The sequence below is a fragment of the Polyodon spathula genome, chromosome 17 (assembly GCF_017654505.1).
Source record: "Polyodon spathula isolate WHYD16114869_AA chromosome 17, ASM1765450v1, whole genome shotgun sequence".
NCBI classification, from domain to species: Eukaryota; Metazoa; Chordata; class Actinopteri; order Acipenseriformes; family Polyodontidae; genus Polyodon; species Polyodon spathula.
In genome coordinates this window covers 2,059,199-2,083,635 of record NC_054550.1, presented here as the reverse complement: position 1 = coordinate 2,083,635, position 24,437 = coordinate 2,059,199, and the positions used below count along the sequence as shown (strand labels likewise).

General features: G+C 36.3%; 1 protein-coding gene across 2 annotated transcripts in view; it reads left to right on the top strand.

Annotated features, from left to right (window-relative positions):
* Nucleotides 1-24,437, top strand: part of LOC121329907 (anoctamin-1-like) — a 45,393-nt gene that overhangs the window by 5,665 nt on the left and 15,291 nt on the right. Inside the window, exons 2-14 of one of the 2 annotated variants that reach the window (XM_041275924.1) lie at nt 1,496-1,668; nt 4,826-5,149; nt 13,742-13,840; nt 13,951-14,102; nt 14,417-14,471; nt 15,096-15,147; nt 15,547-15,602; nt 15,981-16,022; nt 18,327-18,391; nt 18,730-18,864; nt 19,815-19,975; nt 22,429-22,511; nt 24,149-24,160. In XM_041275924.1, the coding sequence (XP_041131858.1) occupies nt 1,558-1,668; nt 4,826-5,149; nt 13,742-13,840; nt 13,951-14,102; nt 14,417-14,471; nt 15,096-15,147; nt 15,547-15,602; nt 15,981-16,022; nt 18,327-18,391; nt 18,730-18,864; nt 19,815-19,975; nt 22,429-22,511; nt 24,149-24,160 (1,347 nt within the window). In that variant the 5' untranslated portion in view covers nt 1,496-1,557. The remainder of the gene's footprint in view (nt 1-1,495; nt 1,669-4,825; nt 5,150-13,741; nt 13,841-13,950; nt 14,103-14,416; nt 14,472-15,095; nt 15,148-15,546; nt 15,603-15,980; nt 16,023-18,326; nt 18,392-18,729; nt 18,865-19,814; nt 19,976-22,428; nt 22,512-24,148; nt 24,161-24,437) is intronic. The other variant, XM_041275925.1, reaches the window with a different exon arrangement.

Here is a 24,437-nt window from a genome sequence, read left to right as displayed (position 1 = left end):
TTTAAATATGCCATGCATGGATTCATTGCACAAAGATGGGAGAGCGTCAGAAACTTGAAAGATGGATGAGAAGTAATTTCTCGGTAGAACAGAGAGGTTAGGAAAGTAGGTGGGAAATGAGGTTAGAAGTGAAGCTAATGAACAAACACAGCACATTACCATAGTGATCTATTTCTGCTTCAATATTTTCGGTGCTTTGAAAGGGCTACATTTTCAAAATGGATGTTTGGTGGTGGATAAGAGCATTATTTGCTTTTTCACCTAGTTGAGTTGTAGAATGAGATGAGGGTTAGTTTGTTTGGAATGGGTTTGGTTTTCTGTATGCTATCACATCTTTTTTAAAATCCTTTTTTATTTATTTTTTGGTGAAAAGTAAAGTGTAATAAATGAAGACCTGCTCAATGAAGACAGCTAATTTAGTTCTGTGAAGTTTAATGCTAGGAACCTAGTTGCTGGCTTATCAGAAGAAGGTCATTCTAAGCCAAGCACTTCTGAGTTCTTAACTACCCACAAGCCGATCTGCTTAAGAAGTGTATGAACTTTAGAAGCATCAGAGGCTTGACTGGGTGGCACTCTGACCACTGAGTGGCAGTGTGCATAATACTGGCAAAAGTTAAAGGTAAATAAATGTAATGTCAACTGGGAAGGGATTTCAGCCATAATGCAGTCAATTATGAATAACAAACATTTCAAGCGACCAGCGGAACCATTTTTATTATTAGTAATTCATATTATCAGGAGTTTAAGCTAAATGCATGCTTTCAGTTTTTATTACAGTTATATTCAATTACAGAACAATGAAAAGTAGTAAATTTGAAAGTGTATATATATATATATATATATATATAATATATAATATATATATATATATATATATATATATATATATATATGCTTGTAACATACATATGTATGTATGTTCGTTAACCCCTGTCCTAACCAAACCATTTACCATAGTTTTTTTTGTTTTTTTTTCAAATTACTTTTGAACATAATATTTATACATTGGTAAAATGAGAATCATTCATTTAGTTTTTTGTAAAGAGGTTTTCTTATGTAGGAGGTAGAACAGATTTCCAATTCTATCAAGAAGATGGAACAGGTATAAAATAATACTGACTGCAAGATTTGCATGTTGCACCATGTGCTGATATCACCTGTAAACACTCTTAATTGTTTGTTAGTGAAACTCTATAACCCTTGTGTCTCATTACATCACCCAAAAGACGAACAGTCTTAAGGAATAATCTCCTTTCAAAGCATTGTTGCTCAGCCTAACCTACCAATACTAGAATTAATTAATATCATAAAAACACAAAATAGATCGTCACTGAGAAGTTCAGCATGGTAAAGTTAATAATAAATGTTAATACTTATTGCTCATTTCCATCATTATGAATGTGTCATTATCATGTAAAGTGGCATCTAATAAAGCTCTACTGAAGGGTTCTGCTGTGGTGATTCATAAACATTTTCCTGTTTTTAATCCCTGCAGGTAGAGGTAACTCTGTTCACACCATCTCAGAGGTGGCCCTTGAAGAATTACAAAAAGCTTCCATGATGAAGAGAAATGAGAAATATAGTTCTTTACCTATTCGAGAAAAAGGGGTGGACATCATTCACATCAAGGCCATTGAGGACATTGGATATGTCCAAACAGATGCCACGGTAGGACATATCAAGAACTAATATAGTTTGAAATGATAGCAACCTAGAGTTTAAAATATTTAAAACAATAATATGAAAATGTTAGGCCTACTGTGGTATGCAGAGATCAGCGTCTTAAAATGTCATTCTGAACATTATTTATTTATTTTCAAGCACACTCAGGCACCAAACTATAAATGCACTGAATATGTTTCTTTCTTATATATTTGTGGATTGTGGACCTTGTTGATAAAAATTAAAAAGTACTGCCCATTTACCTCTTATGATGTTTGTTTTCGTTTTGAGTAGTTCTTATTACAAATACCCTAATATTTTGTTGTCTTTTTGATATACTATGTGCTGAGGTGCTTTGCACTGAGTTTAGAAGCTGCTCCTTAGTTCTAGTTACAGTCATATGTTAGTAAGAGCCAGCGCCATCTAGTGAACACCTACAATGGTTCAAGTTTGTTTTTGCATTGCTGGCATTGGCAGATCTAGTCTGTGATTCTTATATCTATGGTTGCGATTAGAACTGAATAATAGATTTAGGTAGTGTTAAAGTAAAATAAAAATAAAAAACAAAACGTTGTTAGTCTGAGTAAAGAAATGAAAGTGTCAATAAGTTCTACTATACCTGACCCTGTTTGTACAACACTGATGAAGGTCTTTAGGGACAAGATTTCTACCATACCCATTCTCCCAAAATCATTAATAAAGAACACATGGAATCCATAGTATAACAGACCTGCAACGTGCTTTGTGGCATGCACAATAACTAGCAGCAATACTGCCCTACAGAGAACAAGCTTGCTCAGTCGCAGTGCGGGTAATTGTCATTCTGAATGGCTTCTACTTATTGCATCATTAATTAGTTTGTCTAATATTATTAGTTTCAATCCAGCAACTGCTACTGTAAAAAACTTTTTTTTTTTATTACCCTATTCAGCTTTTTTATATTATACTTTCACTGCCTGCCAAAACTTGATTAGTATTGCAATGCTGAAAATTGCTTTAAAAACCCTCTAAAATGCTCTAATAAACCACGTAAAATTGATATATTATGAAAGATACCCGTGTGTGTTTCCGCTGTCTGTGTTTGCATGAGGGTGTTTAGACTATAGTAAGTTTATACTGTTTAGGTCATCTGTAAAACTGTTTGACAATGAAAATTACAAAAGCATGGCATTTAAAGGCATATTTTTGTTTCACTGTATTTACAAGACGAAGCATACAGAAATGTAAGCTATTTTAGTAGGCAGTGGAAACGCATGGGGTGCATTCCTCAAAGTCATGTTCACACAGGACTGCTTCAGAAGTAAAGGAGTAAGAAATAAAGTTATTAAGTATGAGTGAAACAAGGATCAGATTGGGTCAAAATGCTATTGGTATTGCAGAGTTGTTGAGCAGTGAATGAAGTGACGTATCGGGGATTATAAGGCAAACTTGAATATGATGTCCAACAAGCATACTATATTATCAAGCTTTCATTAGGTTTGAAGATTTTGTGAAATCCCTAGGCGGCATGTGTTACGCTGGAAGTGATAGCAACATGAATGGACCAGTGTCTGGCAAAATGAAATAACAGGGCGGAGGAAAAGTACGGCAATGGTTGAGGCTGAACTCTTCAAGAGTTTAGATTGCGACTTTATATTTCTGTCTAATATTAGCTCCTGGTTTTACCGTTTTGGCTTCTCAAGTAACGCACTCTGTACAGTCGGGGAAGTCCAAGCCGCAACAAGTGTATACCTCACGAGCCCGGTGACGATCTGATAGAGCTCGAGCAGAGAAGGGGTCCTGTTCCAGGAATGATACCGACCTGGTGATGAGAAGATGGTTGCACCAGAAAGCTTTGAGGTTTCTGTTCAATCAACGTCCAAACGCAAAGATTTATTAAGGGATGTTGTTTTTCATGGAAAGTTTCATGTAAGTAATTCATGTAAAGTTTAAGCTTAACTTTGCAAAGTATGGCGATTTTAAGTCTTTGTATGGAAACACCGTTATAATACTGGTATTAATAAAAACGTGTTTTTGAAAAAAGCGTGAAGGTATCTTTTTTATTATTATTATTTATCAGTGTGTTACCTATCTGCACGCACAATTTGAACATAATATTCATAAACAGCGAAACACTAAAGATACTGGTTTGTGTAATTTAATAAGAGTTTTGGTTGATAAAGACAGCTTTTATTATGTTGTGCTGAAGTATAAAAACGAGTAATCTGTGCAGATAAATAGGGTAACTGCTCAGTCTCTTGGTGCGAGATAGCAACTTGTGTAACTTGGTAACGGTACATCTAAAGCCACGCAACCTTGGGACTACATTTTTATAATTGTGAAATTATTAAATAAATGTTAACCGTGGGTTAAAATGTCTCTGTTAAAACAAACAAACAAAAAAACAACAACTTTGAAATACCGGACTTTTGAAAACAACAAGTAAGTCCTTTTTAGTTTGTAATATCCTTTTACAGTGTATTGTTTTATGATGAACTCTCTATGATGAAATCTAATCTAGTAGTGTTCAGCCAGTGTGTAAGTTTATCGCTCATTAGAGAAAAGCGTTCTGCTTTGACATTGCACAGAAGCCTTTCTCTCAGTTTTATTAACGTGTTTTACAAAGAACATTAAAAAATACGTACCTTCTCCAAAATTAAATAGTAGTGTTCAGTAAATAAAGGAAAACAAATCTGTTTTTCAGTACTACCACTTGTCGATAATAATACCACTAAACTGGAAATAAAATGAGTTTTGTTTTATTTATTTTTTAAATACCTCCAAATACTGGTTTTTAGTCATTGGAATTATGAACCATAAATTAATAAACCTCTAATGAAATTTGAAAGCATTGCCTTTGGTATTAAATGTACCTAAACCCTGCAGTGACTCTTACTGGTCAATGTATGCGTTTTCTGCTGCAAATGTAAAACAGTTCAGTTCCATGTCAAAACTGAGATAGTGCAGGCATGCCACGTGACAACGGTTTATTGTGGAAAACTGTCAAATCTGAAAATGGTCAGAGTCCAGTGTTTTACTGGGTTGAAAAATCAGGGTGGAATTCAATTACACCTTTTGAAACCTACATAAAAAAAAGAAATGAGAACACTTTTTGTATATAGTTAATAACTAACTTTCTGTAAGATTTACATTTAATTTATTTTTCTCCTCCTGCCTCCCACAGATTTTAAACACTCTGGTTCCTGAACAGGACTCCGGCAGCCAACAAGGCTTGTACTTCCAAGATGGGAGCAGGAGGGTGGATTACATTCTTACCTACCAGATCAAGAAATCAGGGGCCTTCAGGAAGCATCCGACACGCCACGGAGACAATGCCTCTAAGCGTTCCACCAAGAAAGACCAGCCTCTCCCTAGCCAGAAAAATGACCCTGAGATTGGAGAGCAGAACCTCAGTACAGATTACCACGAGAATGACAAGCGATTCCGCAGGGAAGAGTTTGAAGGCCACCTCTTGGAGGCTGGCCTAGAACTGGAGAAGGACGAGGATGTAAATATGTTTTGCTTTCTTTATTTTATACCACTTTTAGAAATATGAATATTAGAATATTCCACAAGGGCCAACAAAGTGAATGGTCTCTAGAGCTGGTTTAGGGTCTCTTTTTTTGCAATGGGGTGATGATCAGCGCATTTTTTTCTTTGAGCCGAGGTCAGCTTGTTTGCTGTCACCACAAAAATAAAAAGCAGACAAAAGATGTACAGTGCCCAAACTTAAGAGCTTGCTGATAGACATGAGCTAAATTATAATAGTATGATGTAGTCATGTGAATAGGTTAAAAATATAAAAATACAGTATGTGCTTGATTTTTAATCACTTTACAGAAGTTTAACCATCTTTTGGATATGTGTTTCTCCTTGTATTAAGTTTCCATGGCTTTAGAACATGTAGATGCAAAACTGGAATTATTTATTTGAATGAGGTAGGGAAATGTTTATTGTGTGTTTCAGGTCTGGTAAGAATTAAGAAGGCATGCATGGAAACAAATTGTAAAAAATCATAGAAAGAGAGTTTTGCAGATTTTAAAGGGTGTTGGGTTAAGTATAGTCAAGGCATCCATGTTTCTACTAAATTTGTCCATACACAACAAATGCAAACAGTGAGTATTTTAATCAGATACTATGTGCTGAGTGTGTGTTTGCATTAATACTTAATTGCATCTTTGCATGTGTGGGCACAAAATACATTCTGACACAATAAAATTGTGTCTTATTGCTTGTGCCAAGTGCTGATAGTGGCAAAACTATCACCGGCCAGCAGCACTTCCCCACGTTAGTTGGTTGATAGTGTCAGTGACATTATGGATTTGATGTTCACAGTATAGCAGTGCAGACATTTCTGGAGTCCTGAGTTGTATCTAGTGGCATTCTCTATTGCTTGGTTTGCTGCTCTCTGGAGCTTTTCTGTAGAAATTCAAGATTGAGCATTTGGTTATTAGATGCAATTCTTCCTCCTTGCTTGGTTCAAAACCATTTCATTAGCCAGGTCCCGGAGTACCACAACCTCTCAGCTTGTCTTAGTGGCTCACGGATTATACATCAGCTTTATTAACTTTCATGTTATCTCTCACAAAAGTTCATCTTCAAATCTGCTTTCTGTCTAGTCAGTCAATGATGATACAACATTTTGATCTTTCTTTCACCAGGCAGGTAACTCCAATTTTATTTATTTTAGATTTATATGAATGGTGTGAAAGTTTTTACATTAATGTTGAGCTATTCCATGTGAAACTCACATTATGAGGCTACGAGCAGTCAGTGGAACTGTAATGGAACCAATTACGCATTGTTTAATGCCTGGGAATTTTCTATGGGATTTGGAAATGTATTTCTTTCATCCACTGGAGCAAAAATGTTATATGTGGACAACTTAATGGTTACACTAGTTTACCAGATATACTTGGAATTAGACATCATTCTTAGAGCTATAGTGAGGCCACATGGGTTTTATTAACTTCTACGTTTTAAATTACTTTGCCAACTTGGCCATTAACTTGTTTCACAGGTCTTCAAACAATAACAAACTGTGATTGAACACCTGCAGATTGATTCCAGTATCTTCACTTATAGCAACAACCCCAGTACTGTAAATAACTCTTAGATGATTCACTGGACTGGTTAGCTTTAAGCTTATGTTATACGGCCAGATTTTGCCCTCGTTTTCAGTTTTTAACTTTGTTCAACTTTAATAATGAGCAGAGGGTACATTTTAAAGCTATTGTTAGCTAGATTTGCTCTGGTGAAAACTGTTTTCACAATTGTAATGGTATAAATAATGGGATGGGTCTACCTGCCATCTTCCAATCCTACCTCTGGTACGGACCTCTGGTTGTAGCCACTTCCTCACGAGGTGAACTAGATCAAACATTTGCGAGCAAGGTGGCTTGTCGGCCGATGGAAGCGGGGGGCCCTTTTGTTCGTTGCAAGGATCTCTGCTTCCAGCTTCTCATACTTCGGACTACAGGTCATGATATACTTTTTTGGCATCGCCAGCCAGGAACAGTGCCAGCTGTCCAGCTCACCTGTCAACTGGCCACACTTCTCTTTCTGCGGTTCTTTCAAAGGTTTTCAGGTCCTTTTATGTCATCTTTTGTAGATAATGGCTGGCCCTTATGTTCGTTGTCTGCAATGGAGTTGAACTGGCAAGACCGATAATATCAGTATATCCTCCTGTCTTTGGGCGGCCTGCAGCTGCTACTCCCAGAGTTGATTAGTCTCCTACTGTATACGCATGGCATCCTGCTACGCCCTGCTGTTGTGTAGACACTTGTTAAAGTCCTCTCAATAAATCTTCCATCTTCAAGGTGCTGCTCATTTTTAATTAGTAAAAATGTGCCTGCATTCTCCATCATATGTGACAATTATCCTGTTTTCACAGGTATCTTTCCACTGGTTTTGGTGAAGACAGCAATCAGGACTACAGTTGTTTCAGACTCCCATATGCCAGTCTCCCAACAATCCAACCCTAGCCTGCATACCTGCTGGGTTTAAATACCTCCATTAACAAGTTAAGCTGTCCCTCGACAAGAAACTAATACCCATTTTCCATTGGCACATCCAACACATGAGAACTCGGTACGGTATTGGTACAGGTGATTCTCCACTGACTATTTGTCGATCCAAGCGAGAACCAAACCACAAAACTCGGGCCTCACATGACATCTGAATCTGGCTGCAAGCCCAGCCGAGCCAAGGGTGAGGCTAAGGATTTTCGGCGTTAAGTTGCGTCAGTCAGTACGCTCCACAAAGACAAACAACATGCCGGGTACAAGTGAGTGTGATGAGAGAAAAGTACAGCCTGGCACGCTGAGGAAGTGCAGGCTGTAGTTACTCTTGGGCAGATAGAAGTGTTCAGGAAGATCTGGAGTCGTGCGTCAGAAATGAGAATGTGCTCGAATTTCTGACGATTTGAAGCAAATGGACATAAATTGTGGGTATGGTACACTTAACTCACACACTCAAAAACGCAAAATTCTACCACATTTATCATTCTTGTTCTTTATTATATTAATATAAATAAAAAATTGCAGAAATAGAAAATAAAACCATTCTAAACTTATTTACAAAAGTATAGTAAAACAAAATACAGCTGTACGATACATACAACTATAGCTCTCGTTGCGCTCGTGCAGTTTCTTTTTTTAAGCACCCAAACAAAAAAAAAACTCTAGAAACAACAAATATCCTTAAACGGGATATCTTTGGCAAATCATGTTTTTAAAACCTCCTTTTTTGTCATTCAGCAGAACTAACTGAACTTTATTAAGTCGATATAATCAGTAAAATGTGTGGATCAAGAAATTCCTGAATATATTTACAAAATATAACGATACAAGATACAGCTGTACCGTTGGTCTATTAATTATTGAACGCCATTTGCTTGCGCATCTTTTGGCAAATGAAGTTAATTAATAACAACTGTCTTTCGTTGCATGTGATGGCAGTAGCACGGCTCGGCTCTGCAGTGGAAAAACACCCTGGGTTCCCTTAACCACACCATGAGGGCTCGGTGCAGACCCAGCGCGGGTCGGTTGTACAATGGAAAAGAGGCATACATTGCTCCTAAGCGCCCTCTTTTGAAACTGCCAGGACTTCGGGGAAGTGTAGTTTTTCTATATGTCGAGTCCGAGCTGGAGGACTACATTTTCATGGTATCACATGGGTTCAAAGCTTCTTAGAATTCTCAGCCTGTAATATCTCCCATCTATAACTTTTCCATACACTTAACCACAATAGGGAGATAAGAATTTTGATGATTAATTCTAATTGTATATCTTGTGAGCTGTATTTAAATGAGGTTAATTCAAGTCAGACTTTCCATATTAGATCTTCAGGTCATTGGAGTTCATGTTGATATGATTCAATTTGTTTACAGGAGAGATTTAATTGAAATAATTAGCATCTGGAATCATTTCTACAGAAGTGTAAGAAACTTGAAAGGTATATTCATTACGTAACCAGCAAACCACTAAGGAGGCTAATGTAAAGGCAGCCCTGATTGAACATAATGAGGTTTAATGATGACTAAATGTATGTGATCATGTTTAAATATGTTTGTTGGTGTGACAGGCTGGCGAGTGGATAGAGGCCCAGAGACAGACTGCAGTTAAAAAAAAAAAAAAAAAAAAATGTATTCACAATTAAACACAAAATAAAAGGGCACAAGGGCCAAAACAAAGATATTCAAACACATATAACAAAGCAAAACTTACAAAATAAAGGTTTCCAGGGTGGGCGATGCCTTCACTGGACCAGAAGATTCACAAAAACACAAAACAGCAAAACAACCAAAAAAAAAAAAAAAAAAAAAAAATAGCAAGCACAACCATCCACTTGCTTCCTCAGCTCCCTCCTCTCCCTAATGGGAAGCTGAGGCCTCCTTTTATGTCAGGTGGCTGGGTGCTGATTGATCGTTAATTACTCCAATCAACCCCAGCCACCTGAACACAATAAACCCAGGCAGGTAGGGGAATTTAACCCCATCCCTGCCAATCTATATAGGGCAGAGCTCTGCTCTGCCACAGTTGACATGAGCCAGTACCTAATGCATGTACTCATGAGGACTACAAGCTTTCCAAATCATCATTGATGGTGGTTTTGTAGCGGGATATTGGAGTACTATTTTTTTTTTTAAAGTTTAATCAGCTTCAATGGCCTTTAAATTTCAAGAAACTGAAACTACAGCAGTTTCCATATGTCCCAAGTAAATGGACTACAAAATGCAGCTGCTGTAATAATGCTTAACCAGACCATATTCTTTTACAGCATTTTGCATTCATAAAAAGTTATGTGCTCTGATTTGTAGCTGGAATCGGATGCATTGCAGTTGCCAATGATGGTTGTTTTTTGTTTCCTTTTTGCATAAAGGCCCCTGTCCAATTTAAAATCTGCAGACACTATTTAGAACGACAGTTTGGCTGCCGCAGCCTGTGCTGTATATTCTATTTTTTTTTAGTATTACCTAGGCTCACCTGTATGAGTCCGTATGTATTCATCTGTATGGCAGCCAAGCACAACAACATATCTGTCAATGATGCCCAATTATTTGTTCAAAAAGACCTATTGTGCTTAGTGTAGAACAGTCCCACCCTCAGAAGTTCAAGGTAGGAGTGTCCCTGGGGATGTTAAAATGACCAAGCCCCCACTGACATGAGTCTTTGTGACTGTAATAACATGGTAAGGATGTAATGAGTGCCTTTGGTTCAAACAAGACAAACTGAAGATTGTTGAAGGTTGATATTTATGAAATCACTCTGTTACTTTAAGTACGAGTTCAGGTGCTGTAAAAGTGTAAATTATATGTTGACAACATGAAGCCAGTGGTAACTATGTATTAGATGCAGCCACTCTGTTAACAAACTAAGAACCAACTACTGTGCACTGGCCTGTCATGGTTAGGAGTTTATGAATACAGTAGGCAATACTAATGAAGGAGTCATAGTCCGACTGCTGTTGAAAATGTTGAATAGCATACATTTAAAAGGGATCTCTAGATGTCTTAAAATAATGTAGTATTGATTTGTTCTCTTTTTTTTTTGTAGTTTGAGATTTGGGGCTTTACTTTTCTACATGTTGAATTTTTTTTTTTTTTTAGATAGCTTTTATAACGTAACATATTTGTAAACATCTAGATTTCTTAAAAACTGCCCATTAGTTGGAGAGTTAAAGTTAATGCCACAAGAACAAAATAACAAGCCAACACGATTGTGGCCTCATTAGCGCTTCGGTGTAGTATATACAACCAATACAATGTCTTCCTGTGCAGTCGTTTTGTGTTCTATATTTGTCCTGTTCGCTGTGCTGGTACAGCACTAGTATGAGGGAATGTAGTATTCAAGTAAGCACATTTTTTTTCCTAAATCCCATCCCCTTTTTAATGCCACACAGGTGCTGTTTTTTCAAAGAAAAAAAGGCCTGGAAACTTGCTAGTGTTGCAAGTAAATGGTACAGTAAAGTGTAAGATACCAATAGTTACCAGTTCTTTTTTTTTTTTTTGTACGTGTTTGTGTCGTGCATACAATATAATCGTGGTTTTACTTGAGGAGTTTGAATGAGTGTTACCATATCACACTTACTAATCATTTTACTCAGCTGTGGAATGTTTGCTACATACAGAAAGAGGCATTGAGGTAGAGAAACACAATAATAATTCTTGCCTGGTATAAAAATGTGTCATAAAAAATAAATAAAACTGTTTCCCTCCTATGCAGTACCTGTCACATGTTGTGCTGTATTGTTTCTTCCTATTACTTCCATCTCTGACTTTGCTTTCTGGCTCTGCAGTCCTGCAGAGATGCAGATTCTGAGCATGGCTGTCCGAGGAATCAAACACTGGTAGGAGTATCACCATTGTAGTAGCCTAGTGACTGCAGCCTTGTTTAATCAGAGAGGCATTTTCATTGCAGTTGCTTTGTGTCGTCTTGTTGTTGTTCTTCTCTTCTTAGCAAGGGTAAACAAATGACTCATTCAAATAATGACTGGAGTGCATAACAAGCTTACATATCAGTGCGTTATAGAAAACTAGCAGACAAGTCGGCTAAGTATTTTTAAATAACTGAAAAAAGTTAATTAATCCTGTTTTATATTAACCTGAATTTTTTTTTTTTGGTTTGTTTTGTTTAGTAACATTATAGGCTAAAGAGGGGTTTCTTTGCACAGGTATTGTAATGTGAAAGACATTCCTTCTCAAAAAGGTGATCTAATTTTATAACCACGTTCCTATTTTCCTGGAAACAGCATCTGGTTTTATGTGTCTCTGTGTTCATTATTTTGAGTCATTTTAGTGAATAACAGTATCGCTGTGTCTTTGTACATCAGGGTAAGAGAGATATTTACTGTTATTCATTACTTCCTGCCAGTAGTAGTTGTGGTTAAATGTTTGTAGTTTTGTTGAGGTTGTTTATATCAAATAGTTATTCTGCCAGACCTGACAGTTTCCCATTCAAGACTAAATATGTTTGGGTCATTCCATGGTATTTTTTAGTGTTGAAAAAAGATGGGGTGGAGGGCAAAAATACAATAGAATGGCCCTTTACAAACATGGGGTAAGCTCCACTTTTTTGGGGAAAAAAGTATTGGTGGAATAACCCTATTATTCCATACATCTCGCATGTAAAAAATCAGATTCTTCTTGCTGTGAAAGACGTAGTCTTGGCAAATGCTGTGCTATTTCGGGTGTTAACTACATTATTACGGCACATTTACAGTTTTACTAATATATGGTAAGTTAGTTTGTTTTCATGTATGGAATAATATTTCATTAAAATGTTCCAAAGCTTATGATTTGGCTGACAGTTCAAAAACTGTCGCGTAGAGTACAGTATGCACTATTGTAGTGTTCATGTAGAATTATATATTGGCCATTTTCTACTCAAGTACCAAGGTTGATATTTCAGTTTTCAGGTTATGAAACAGCAATCAGAAGCGTTGTGTTAAGTTGTGAGAAATGATTTGGAGAGCTGTGATGTTGCAAGACATTGGTGGTCCTTTTGTGTTAATAATGGCCTATATACCATTGAACTCTTGTGTCCAAAATTGACATTGTTTACTGTTTTGGTGTAATATTGACTAAATCTAAAAACATTCTAACTGTAAGAGTTCAAAAGGTTGATTTAGGATTCTTTAAATATTTGTTTTTAGATTTAGACTATTTGATGCCCAAACTATAGCTTATACTGCACAAACTATCCTGATTTATTAAATGATTGCAGAAAAGAATTGTCCTGTAACATAAATTAATTTTCTAGACGCAAGAGCAAAGGTTAGCTATTTCAATCTCAGTTACCAAAACATTCCATAATTATATCATCCAATGTAGGACGTTTTTAAGTTTGCAGTGTTTATTCACTCCATTCTGCACATTCTTGGTTTTAAATGCATGTGAGTTATTAAATATGTGTCACAACATCATAAATTACCTCTTAAATAGAATTGCATAAGAAAACAATGTCTGCCTGTATTCTCTTGTGCTATGTGATCTTTACACAAGGTCTCTGATACACTTAGTTCTAGAAGAATACTGTACCAAAGCTAGACTTGCAATTCCAACAAATTCAGTCGAGTTTCCTGCTGTATATGTCAGGTTCAAAATCAATTTAAAAAAAATGCAACTGTTAATTGATGTATAATTGAGTTGTTATTTATTTGATATATTTCACATAATTGTGCAGCGAACATTTTTAACAGACCATAATGCATCGGTCAACTGAATATGGATGCAAAATGTTATTTTCAGCAAAGCTTTGCTTGGTTGTAGTAACCGCTTGCGAAAGTAAACAGTTAAGGTCAGGAATGTGCAAATTAGTTTATTTTGTAAAGTACACTTGAGTTACCGAACTGCCTCATTATGACAATGAAAGGGTTAAGAAAAACTGAGAAGATGGTGGGGACAGTTATCAAGTATATTAGTTGCAGGGCTGTATAGAAACTAATACATTTCAAAAAGTAAATTGGTAAAGTGATCCAAATAGATCAGATAGGATATAGCTGCTATTTAATAATGTATATCTTACAGTATCAGTAGCCTCACTCATAGGTACAAATTAAACATGGCTTTCACAGTAGTAATCTCATCTCTGTTTTTCAGACAAAAACCTACGGGATAGGATTTGTGAAAATACACGCTCCTTGGCATGTGCTCTGTAGAGAGGCAGAGTTTATGAAGCTCAAAATGCCAACCAAAAAGGTAGGCTGCATCTTTCTGCTTTTAATGTTAAGCCAGGTGACAGTATTCATAATACAATTTATTTTATTTATTTTTTTGTGCATAGTTTAGCTTTTTTCTTTTTTTTTCAGGTGTATGAGGTTAACCACAGCAATAACTTTGTGGAGAAAATCAACACCTTTATTTATAAAGTAACAGAACCACTTCATCCCAATTTGGAAGAAAAAAGAATATCTTCAGTGAAGCACCTCTCCTATCCTTTCTCAAGAGAAAAGCAGCACTTGTAAGTGAAGTATACACTTACTCTGTTTGGTTGCAGTCGGTATATTTGCCTCTGTATGTAAAGACTCTTGGCTTCGGATTTAGAAGTGCCTTCTGGCCTGGCCATGTTTGCACAACAACACGTTACTAATAGTATTTTTTTGCTCTTATTTTTTTGTCCACCCTTTGTGGCTGTGCAATTATGTCTTGATTTAACTTACATATTTTAATGTATTATATGGAAACATAAAAATAATATTGTGATTGTGATCAACACAAAGTTCATTGTTACAGAACCAAAGTTAATCATAATCCTCATTATTCATTTCTTTACAGGTTTGATTTATCAGACAAAGATTGCTTTTTTGACAGTAAAACAAGAAGTACAATAGTAAGTATGAAGTGTCTAGGACTGCATGCCCATGCCTAAAGTAATACTTTGTGTTTGAAGTTCAACAGGGAAATCAACATGTATTTTCCCCAATTAAATGATGTTGCTTAATCACTTGGCTCTCCTCTCTGACTTTTAATTGGTTTTTATTAGTGAAAGAACAGTTGCTTAAAAGTTGCCAAAGTTTACTGTGATTTGTATTGGGGTCAATATGGATGCATCTAATCTAGTGTTACCCACTGGGCTGCAGTGCTGGGTATGTTAAAAGATGAACAGCAACAAAACGCTTCTGCAACCACACCATTGGAATGGACACTGCCTCTCTCGCCTCTGAGGCGCTGTTTTCTGTGATACTGCAGCCTAGTTTTCTGCATTCTGTTTATACAGCAGTTTTCGCTATTTTTAGCCTTTTAAGAAAACAGGTTATGAGGAATGGAAAGTAGCCACGAAACATACTGTGCTCGACTATATCTTGCATTATATATATATATATATATATATATATATATATATATATATATATATATATATATATATATATATTTAAAAACAATTAGACTTTTTACATGGTAAAAGATGAAGTGACTTCCAATGAAAGCTATACCTTTTGTCCCTGTCTGTTAGGTTTATGAAATACTGAAGAGGATAACTTGTATTAAAGCCAAATACACCATGGGTAAGACTCTTTCAAACATGTGTTGTGTGTTTTTTTTTTTTAAAGCAAGCACCATGCTGTGTTTAGAAAGACATTACAGCACTTACTGTTGCTGTCTTTGTCAGCATAACCAGGATTGCTTTACTTTTTATTTTTCACATTCACATTAATCAACTGTGGAATGACAACAAACAAATCCCACCGCATAAGCTTGTAGAAACGAGGGTCAAACTAGAGAACTGTTCAGTGGAACGTCATATCTTTCTGGTCTTCTGAACTACAAGCTCAGCATTTTCAAACAGCAGCAGCTGGCAGCATCATGGCTACAAGGGAAACTCTCTTCTGAATACACAGTCAAGTTGAAGTTACTTTATCAATTCTCTATATAGAAACGTTTCAAATCCTTTTGTCTTTCTACAGGGATTACCAGCCTGCTTGCCAATGGAGTTTATAATGCAGCCTATCCCTTACATGATGTAAGTTACTTTACTGACTCTGATTCTTTAGCAGTGTTTAGTGCTGCAGTCATTTAGATGTTTCATTTGAAATAGAAATTAATTAATTATTTTGAAGATGAAGGAAATTGACTCTGTGGGTAACTGTAGTGTTGTGATTTAGGTTTTCTAGTTTGTGAATTCATCTGGGTTTGAGATTTTTGTTTTGTCCCAAGATACACCTAGAAGTAGTCTAGTCAAATATCAATGATCTGAAATGCTGTTGGTTTTAGCGTATTTATAGTGATAGAACCTGAAATGTCACTTGGTTACTGCTATTATGTGAGGAGTGTTATAGCCACTGTATGATATAGTTCTATTTATTACAGTTTGCTTAATTATTTTTATTGTTCTTCGCAGGGTGATTGTGATGGTGAAAATGCTGAGCCTAACGACAGAAAGGCAAGAACACATTTATTGTCTTGCTAGGTTTATCCTGTTTACAAGCTATGCATAACGCAATCTTGAAGCTGAAAATTGTGAACTGCACTGATCTTCCTTTATCTTTCAGACTATGATTTTTTTTTGTTCTTTTTGTCCTTGGATTGTACGGAGTTGGGAGTGCCCACTTGCTTTAAACTTCAACTTTACACGCTGTGCCTAGCTCAAGGCATGTTGCAGATTTTGTGTGTCTGAGACATTTCCCACCTCCTTCTTTTGAATAGTCAGTGAGGGGACACTGTGCACAGTGCTTCAGGCTTTAAATCACAGGGGCCGGACAAGTGTTTACAAATGTGAAGGAAATCTCTTAATGAGGTACAGTGGAAGCAAGCCGATTCTGTGTTCCTTCAGCTTGATTGCATACCTATGTCTCCAGGTTTGACTTGGTTAATGGGAGAAATCCTTGAATAGCAGTGCCTAAGAGCTCCAATGAAATTCAGATCAAGAGCAAAATCTCCCATTTGCAGATCTGTTTTGTATCTACTTCAAGTTTTCTTTTTGAAATATTTTATTAAAAAACAGGAATAAATTTGTATATGTTCACTTCCCATTATACTTGGCTGCAGAATATCCTTTGCTGTTAGTCCTGGCAGTGTTGTATCCTCTCATAAAATAGCAGTGGGACCAGCATAGGGGTCACTCAAAATCCAACACACCACCACCACCCAAAGTTAACAGATCGTTAACAAAGATATACGGTAAAGTTCAGCCTGGCTGCAGCAAATACAAATAAGATGTCCATAAAACGAAGTAAACAGGCTGAGTTACTTTTTTATTTGTTTTTTGCAATAAACAGCACACAATAAACAACTGTCAAATATAACTATGGTTCATATTAAAAAAACTAAACAAAAATAGGTGAAATGTTTCAAAATATATACAACATAGTCAAAGCAAGCACACTAAAATATAATTTATATTGTGTTAGATCATATCAGTTGGTAGCAGAAATCCAGACTGTTAACATTGCAGGACATAACAGTTTGAGGTGTGACTTAATCCATGGGGTGTAATGGCCCATTGAAACCCCACATGGTCAGAATTTTTTTTTTAATTCGAGGCTAGATTAAATAGGACAGTTTTGGAACAAAATAAAAACCTGTGCTGACTTTGTTACCGTTCATGCAAACTAATGGCTCTTTCCTGTCTTTCTGGAGATTACAGTGTTGTTTAGGATTGACTTTATGCCTTAAGATTGAGTCAGTATAACAAACCCTAAAACCCTGACTGCAGTTGTAGGGAAACAAGTGCTGAGGGAATGGGACCTTCTACTTCTGATGTTGCCTTACAAATCTGAGTGTCTATGTAGGCTTGAGTTCCACCATAGCACATGCATACATGTAAAGATCACATTACTACCAGCGATTGATACTAGCCTGTCCACATGATGTAACACAGAACCATAATGCTGTATTTATGGCCAGCACAGAACTTTGTGCAGACACTGGGGTAGACCTGCAGTAAACAATCTCAACGTCTTGTCCATGGCATTCTCTGTTCTGCACTTGGGAACTCCATTCATCATAAAACATTCCTAGCCTGTGTTAATAGCAGGGACATTCTGAAATATCAAATGGACAACTCTACGTTCTGCCTTGTGCAGATTAACACTGCCACAGATATAAATAGAGTGCACTTGTCTGTGTTGTTGGCTTTTTTGTCCTGATAAATAACAGAAATCCATTTTTATATTTACAGTGCACTTCACTTACAGTATAGCTATCTCTGTTTTTGGAATAGTTGGTTGATGGATAAGGGATATTTGCAAAGTTTAATCTGTTGTTGCAGTAGAGTCCGAAGGTTTTCCATGCATAATATTATACAATTGTACATGTGCCATTTTCTACTGAGTACTGATCAATATATGACTGTAGTAAAATCCAACAATAATGGTTTTAATTATAGACCAATGTCAAGCCATGTTGCACAGTGCCAAACTTATTTGATCCTCCACTTTTAAGTAGCTAAGTCTGTTGATCAAATGCATGACCTGTAATTCTTTTCTGCGATGTGTGAGAACCCAATGAGAGCCTGTATTAGAAATGAAAATCATAACTAGACATATAGTACTTTAAAATACCATTCTAAACAGTATGCTGTGGTTTGGAACAAGTTGCTGTGGTGTTAAAATGTATTTATTGCTTACGGCCCCTGTATCTAAAGATTCGGTGGTCTAATTGTAGTGTTTTCCTGGGGAAAGATCATTATTAAAGGAAGCTTACTACATTGTAACTTGTCTAATTGGTCTGTTTTTGATTTTTCTAGCTTTTGTATGAAGAATGGGCAAGCTACAGTGTATTTTACAAATACCAGCCTATTGATTTGATCAGGTAGGAAACAAAGACCACATAGCCATTTTTTTTTAGAACATAAAACTAAAGATCAGTCTGATTCAGCCACTAAGCTGATACTCCTGCTGCTTTATGACCTCTGATACATACTTTAGTAGCTGAGCACGCCTTGTAAAGAAGACCTTCAAGGTGCATTATAAATTGGGGCACTTATCTGTTGCACTGAGTGTAACATTAGATAGCACTGGGGTGGGTGGAGAGTTTGAACTTGCACCCTGTCTGCATGTTCGATAAAATACTGTATTGACAGTATTGTATTTTAATGTAAGTTTAAATGTACTTTGGTATTGTTGTTTTTAATTTTTTTTTACTTTTAGGAAATATTTTGGGGAGAAAATTGGTCTGTACTTTGCCTGGCTTGGCGTTTACACACAGATGCTTATCCCAGCATCCCTGGTTGGGATTATAGTGTTCCTCTACGGCTGTGCTACTGTGGACGATGACATTCCTAGGTGAGTATACCGTACTTCCACGCTTACCTGCCTCACTGATATTCTTTACAAAAATATCAGTGAGGCAAATACTGGGGTGTGTCAGAGCATGCATGGGTATGTTTTATAGCGTAGTTCCTTTGTACAGTATATCATTCCCCTCTCTCTCTCTCTTTTCTCTCTCTCTCTCTCTCTCTCTCTCTCTCTCTATCTGTTTTTGAGCATTGTTGCTTTACTGAAGACTGTGAGACAAATGTGAGACTTCACCTAGAGTAACTATGGTGTTAAGCCTAGTTTTCTGTTACGACTTTTAAAATGTTTGAGTGCCTACCTCCTATTTAGAATCTGTTGTAGATTTAAAAAAAGTAATAAAAAAAACTCTTACAAATGACCCACACACACAAAAACATACAAACCAGGATAAAAGAAAACAACTTTCTTAATGTTGACTGTAATCATCATGTAAATACCTGTGAAGGAACTGGAGGGTATTCTTCAGTGTGGTCCATTTGCCAGTCACAATTAAGTCTAAGCACTTAAAACTGCAGATTTTATGCTATGCACTTATGGTATTTTGTCAATGAAGTGCTTTAGGGGCCACTCTAAACCACACAAACCACACAGGAAAGTAGGTTACATCCAGTGTTTTACGTTTGTTTGAGTAAATTTTCAACAATTGATTGCAAATAGGCATCTACAGTACATAACACAAACAAACTGATTTCCACTATTCCACAAAAGACAAATAAGAACGGTACGAAGCCAACAAATTAATTTTACAGGTTGAGCAGCTCTAGTAGGGAACATAGGTAACATGGTTATAAGCTGATGCAATTATGCATTTTTACAAAGTGGGAAATAATGATATACCTAAAAATCCAAGTAAAAAAAAATGTATAAAAGTGGTTTTGAAAAAAAAAAAAAAAATAAGCTTTTTTTTTTTTGTCTTCCCCACTTGTTGTCCTGCCTAGCATGGAGATGTGTGACAATCGTATCAACATCACAATGTGCCCCCTGTGCGATCGAACCTGCAGCTACTGGAAGCTCAGCACTGCCTGTGCCATGGCACGTGCCAGCCATCTCTTCGACAACCCAGCTACTGTCTTCTTTTCCATCTTCATGGCACTGTGGGGTAAGCCTTAGAACTCTGTGCTCTGTGGGCAGTTTAATACCAAGACCACAGTGAAAGTTAGGTGAGAGTTAATTCATTAGTTAAAGACCTTTGAATATTAAGGAACCATATATAGCATCATTCATGTGTATTACTCACTGTTTGCAATTATAATCAATAGGTATATCATTTGTTATTGACTTTTAGTGTTTGAGTGGTTTGTGGCCATGTACATTGTTTTCTATCAGATAGAAACCGACAGTGATTAACTGAGCTGGCCAAAGAGTTGCCAAGTGGAAATTGTGTAGAGTGCATGGCAACGTCTCACTTTAATAGACAAAATGATGACAGATCCCTTCTATTGCACATACAACCAACCATTCAGGTGCAATGAATACAGTCTTTTCATCTTAACAGCACATCCAAGGTCAAATTACTATTATGGGGTTGTAAAAAGTCTGCATTATAATGCTCGGGCAGGATCTGTTACCATTGTGATGACAGCCTGTTGATGATGGTGATGTGATATTGTACCCAAACAAAATGAAATCCATGCACATTAAGTCATTTCAGTTAAGATCTGTCTTTTAACTTTTAGTAAGGATGTGAATTAGTACTGGAGTCAGTGAAGCATTATCGGACACCTGGGCGAATTTGCCAAATCCACAGTGGATCACCCTGTCCCAGGAGGATAATGAAAAGTTGCTCTACACTTGCATTGCAAATAGATTGTGCTGGTGATGCCTCTGATATTTGGGACAGTGGTTCAGGTTTGGCAATACAATTTAGTTAAGGTAGCGTTCTGTTTTTACTATGTATAGAAGTATTGCAGAACTCAAAATGGTTGCCTCTCAGTTAGTTTTGTTAGGAAGTTATAGTATTCCTTCTGCCATCTACAAACCATTCCTTCCACTCCAGCAGCATGCCCTTTTTCAAATAAACATGCGTGCATGCCTGCGAGCTGCAAGGGATTGATACAGTGCCTGTTGAGAGGAGGGAATATTCAGCATTTTTTCATGTTTATTTAATCTTTGGAACAGGGAAGCATTTGTTCATTGGAAATATGTGCCATATTTACATTAAGAAAAAACATTTCTGGATTGCCTATTTCTGGTTTTGATATTTTCATAAGTTGCTTTTTTGAGAATCAAGTCCAATGTTTGTTTGTTTGTTTGTTTTTTAATTCTATTTTAATAAGTTAAATTGCTAACTCACACAAGTTGTTCTTGTCTGGTTTAATAAGGTTCAGGCAGTACTTTTTAGCTTGTAACTTCACATTGAGACATTGCTCCTGGGTCAGTATCTCACTTATGGAGCATGCCTATTGTCATTCAATCTAGGCTCCGACAGGCAGTGTGTTGCCAATAGCTCTTCACATTCTCAGAGATACTGAAGAATATCTTTTTACAGGAGCTGGACATACAAACTTTTTCGCTGCATTCCTTTTCCCTGTTTACCATCACAGATCACTATAATACACTCCTCAATGAAGACAGGAAGTGACTGCTTTGGTAAAACAACAACAGCTTCTCCGGTTCTAAATTCAGCTCTTTTTTTTTTTTTTTTTTTTTTTACTTGATTACAGGATAATATGAAGACATCCAGTTTAAAAATGATTGTGCACCTACGGTAGCAGAGCCTTTATCTATAGGCATTGATCTAGATCCTAGATTACTAATCTAATCCAGTCCAATGTACAGTAACAGTTGTTAATCTCTTTTAATGAAGCAATCGGTAAGGGGAGAGGACCTTTAGTTTATAATGTCTGTGGGAACCCCTTGAAACCAAAAGCTTGAAAATTGAAAAATGCTTTCCTAAATATTGTGTCAATTCTGAAATGTCTATTTAAATCTTAAACTTTCCTCTGTACCACCAAGCACTGCAGCACCCACAGGGCAAAATGTGTCTCCTTCCTGTCTTTAAGTTGCCTTGGATAAAGGCGTCTGCTAAATAAACAAATAATAATAATGATCCCCTGGTTATGTATACGTCATTTAACAGCATTGCAGAGTTATGGTCTTAAAGGCAAACCAATTTCATATTACAACATAAGATTTTTGAATCTTAAAACTGGGCACTTTTATTTATGTAAAGATTCAATGTGTGCTGTTAAACAAATAAGACCCTAATCTTTTTGTCTTAGTTAACATGTGTTCTTTTATTTCAGCTTTCTTCCACAGTTTATGGCACTGTTTTATTTTTTAATCTCTCTCGCAGAGTATACATACAATATATAATGTGCCTCCTTATCAATAAATCATACAGGCGCATTATTATACTACTTTGCACGACCATTCCCTGGGAATATCAGAAGAGTTTAACAGCTTAACAATTAAAAATCCATTAGCAGATCAATGTATGAAGCTGTGTGTCATGAAACTGATGTCCTTTATCATAAGGAAATTCTATCCCCTTCTCCCCATCTCCCTTCTCTACCTGCTAATAAATATTTAGGGTTATGTTATTGTTTTTAGCTGCCATGTTCATGGAGCACTGGAAGAGAAGACAAATGAGGCTCAATTACAAATGGGATCTGACAGGCTTCGAGGAAGAGGAGGTGAGACACTAGTTTTGCTTTCTGTCCTCCAGTTAAATGCATACACCACTGGAAGTGTTTGTATTAATTTTGTTAACATATACAGTGGAGAGTGATCTCTATTTGAGTGCATTCCCTTTAAACTGACCATGACAGCAGGTAAACCCTACTACAATTGGGGTTCAGCTATTCCATAATGCATATGAAGAGGGCCCTCAAAGGGATACTTTAGAATCTAAATGATCCAAATATTGAATGTCTTACCTGTTTTTAATACCCTATTAATTATGTTCTACAGATTTTTGCAGTCTGCAGTTAGTAAATGGAGAATCTCATACAAATGAAAAATCTATGTAGAAAAAAGTTCAGTAAATGCAATTAGAAAACAACTTTGAGATGATACGCAGTGTCTGCTCAATTCTGTTGTGTTTTAAAGGGACTACAGAGAAAATATGCCTATGAAAAGTCTAGCTAAGCCTTGTCAGTCCAAAAATAATTTGCTGTATTAAGTGTCATGCTGTGAGCAGCACTATATATGAGACTGTATGCACAAGGTGTGTTGTATGGTGAGTGTTAGGAAACACACTGAAGAACTTCAATGCAATATGAGAAACACAAAAATGAGAAAATAACACATCAATATCCATTACAATAGGTATATCAGTTTAATGACACTGAGAGGTACAAGACACGGTTAGCCTGCCTATTCTGCATGAAAGAGTCTCAATAACTTGCTTTTCTATTGGTCTCCAAGCAATTAAATGTCTCTCAGGTAGTGTTAGGTAGCTTGAGGAATTTACATGAAGAAGTTTGTAAGTTGTTGTCGGAAGGTAATATAACCCCCATTCCTATAAGTGCAGCCCAATGAGACAGTTCGGTACAGAACATTAAACAGTGATGAGAATGCAAGCTAGAACAAAACGATGTAATGAATTATGGAATTATGCAGAGCTTTAGTAAAACTGGAGAAGTGATTGAACAGACTAATTGCTAATGACAATTACATTAAATTGTTAATTGGGAAACAACCTATAAATATATTTTAAGCAGGGGGGGAAACATTTGGCGAAAAAAAGTAATTGCGAATCAAATGACAGTAACACCACCTCATTTAAAGATTTATTCACATTAGCTCTGTTTTTAATGAATTTTTACTGCATTGAACTTTTTTAAATCAGCAATCAGAATAACATACTGTATAACTACTGTACCACTGTAACTTTTAATAACAGTACCATTTAAAGTGAAGACTGTCCTGGTTCTTTCTGGTTTTTTTTGTGTTTTAATTAACTGGGTGATCCATGTGCCAAGGCAACAATTAGCACCTCACAGGCCCAATTCACAAAGCTGTACATTTATGGAATAAATGAATCAACAAATTATTGAGGAGTTTATTTCAAGCCTAGAAGGAAACCAGAATATTAAAGATATTTACTGGTACTGTCTTACAACAGTTTTTTTTTTTTTTTTTTTTTTTTTGTGGTGGTGGTTTTTATTTTGTTGTTTTCTGTTTGTTTTTGTCTTTTTCTGCCATTACTGTACAGTTTTTTCAATTTTTTATTTATTTTTAACATATACTGAAACTAACATGGGATAAATCAGTAATCTGGTGTATGTTTTTTTTTTCTTTTTTTTTTTTCTCCACTGGTTTCCTGAAGGAAGCAGTCAAGGTTTGGATTTTGTTGGTCTTTTATTGTGGTGTTTTTTTGTTTTTTTTCCCCCTGCTGCTTGCAACCCTGTCCATCAGAAGGGAACTTCAGGGACTATTTTTCTCCATTATTGATCTTGATGCTTTCCAACATCTCTTTCCAAGTTTCTTATCATTTATCTTGTTTTTTTGTTTGTAATCTTGCAGCAGGTTTTAAGTTTTGTTTTGATTTTGTTTTGGTCTTTTCCTCTGCACTCCTTTTTTCCTCTTCTTTTTTTTCAATATTTAGCAGGGCTCCT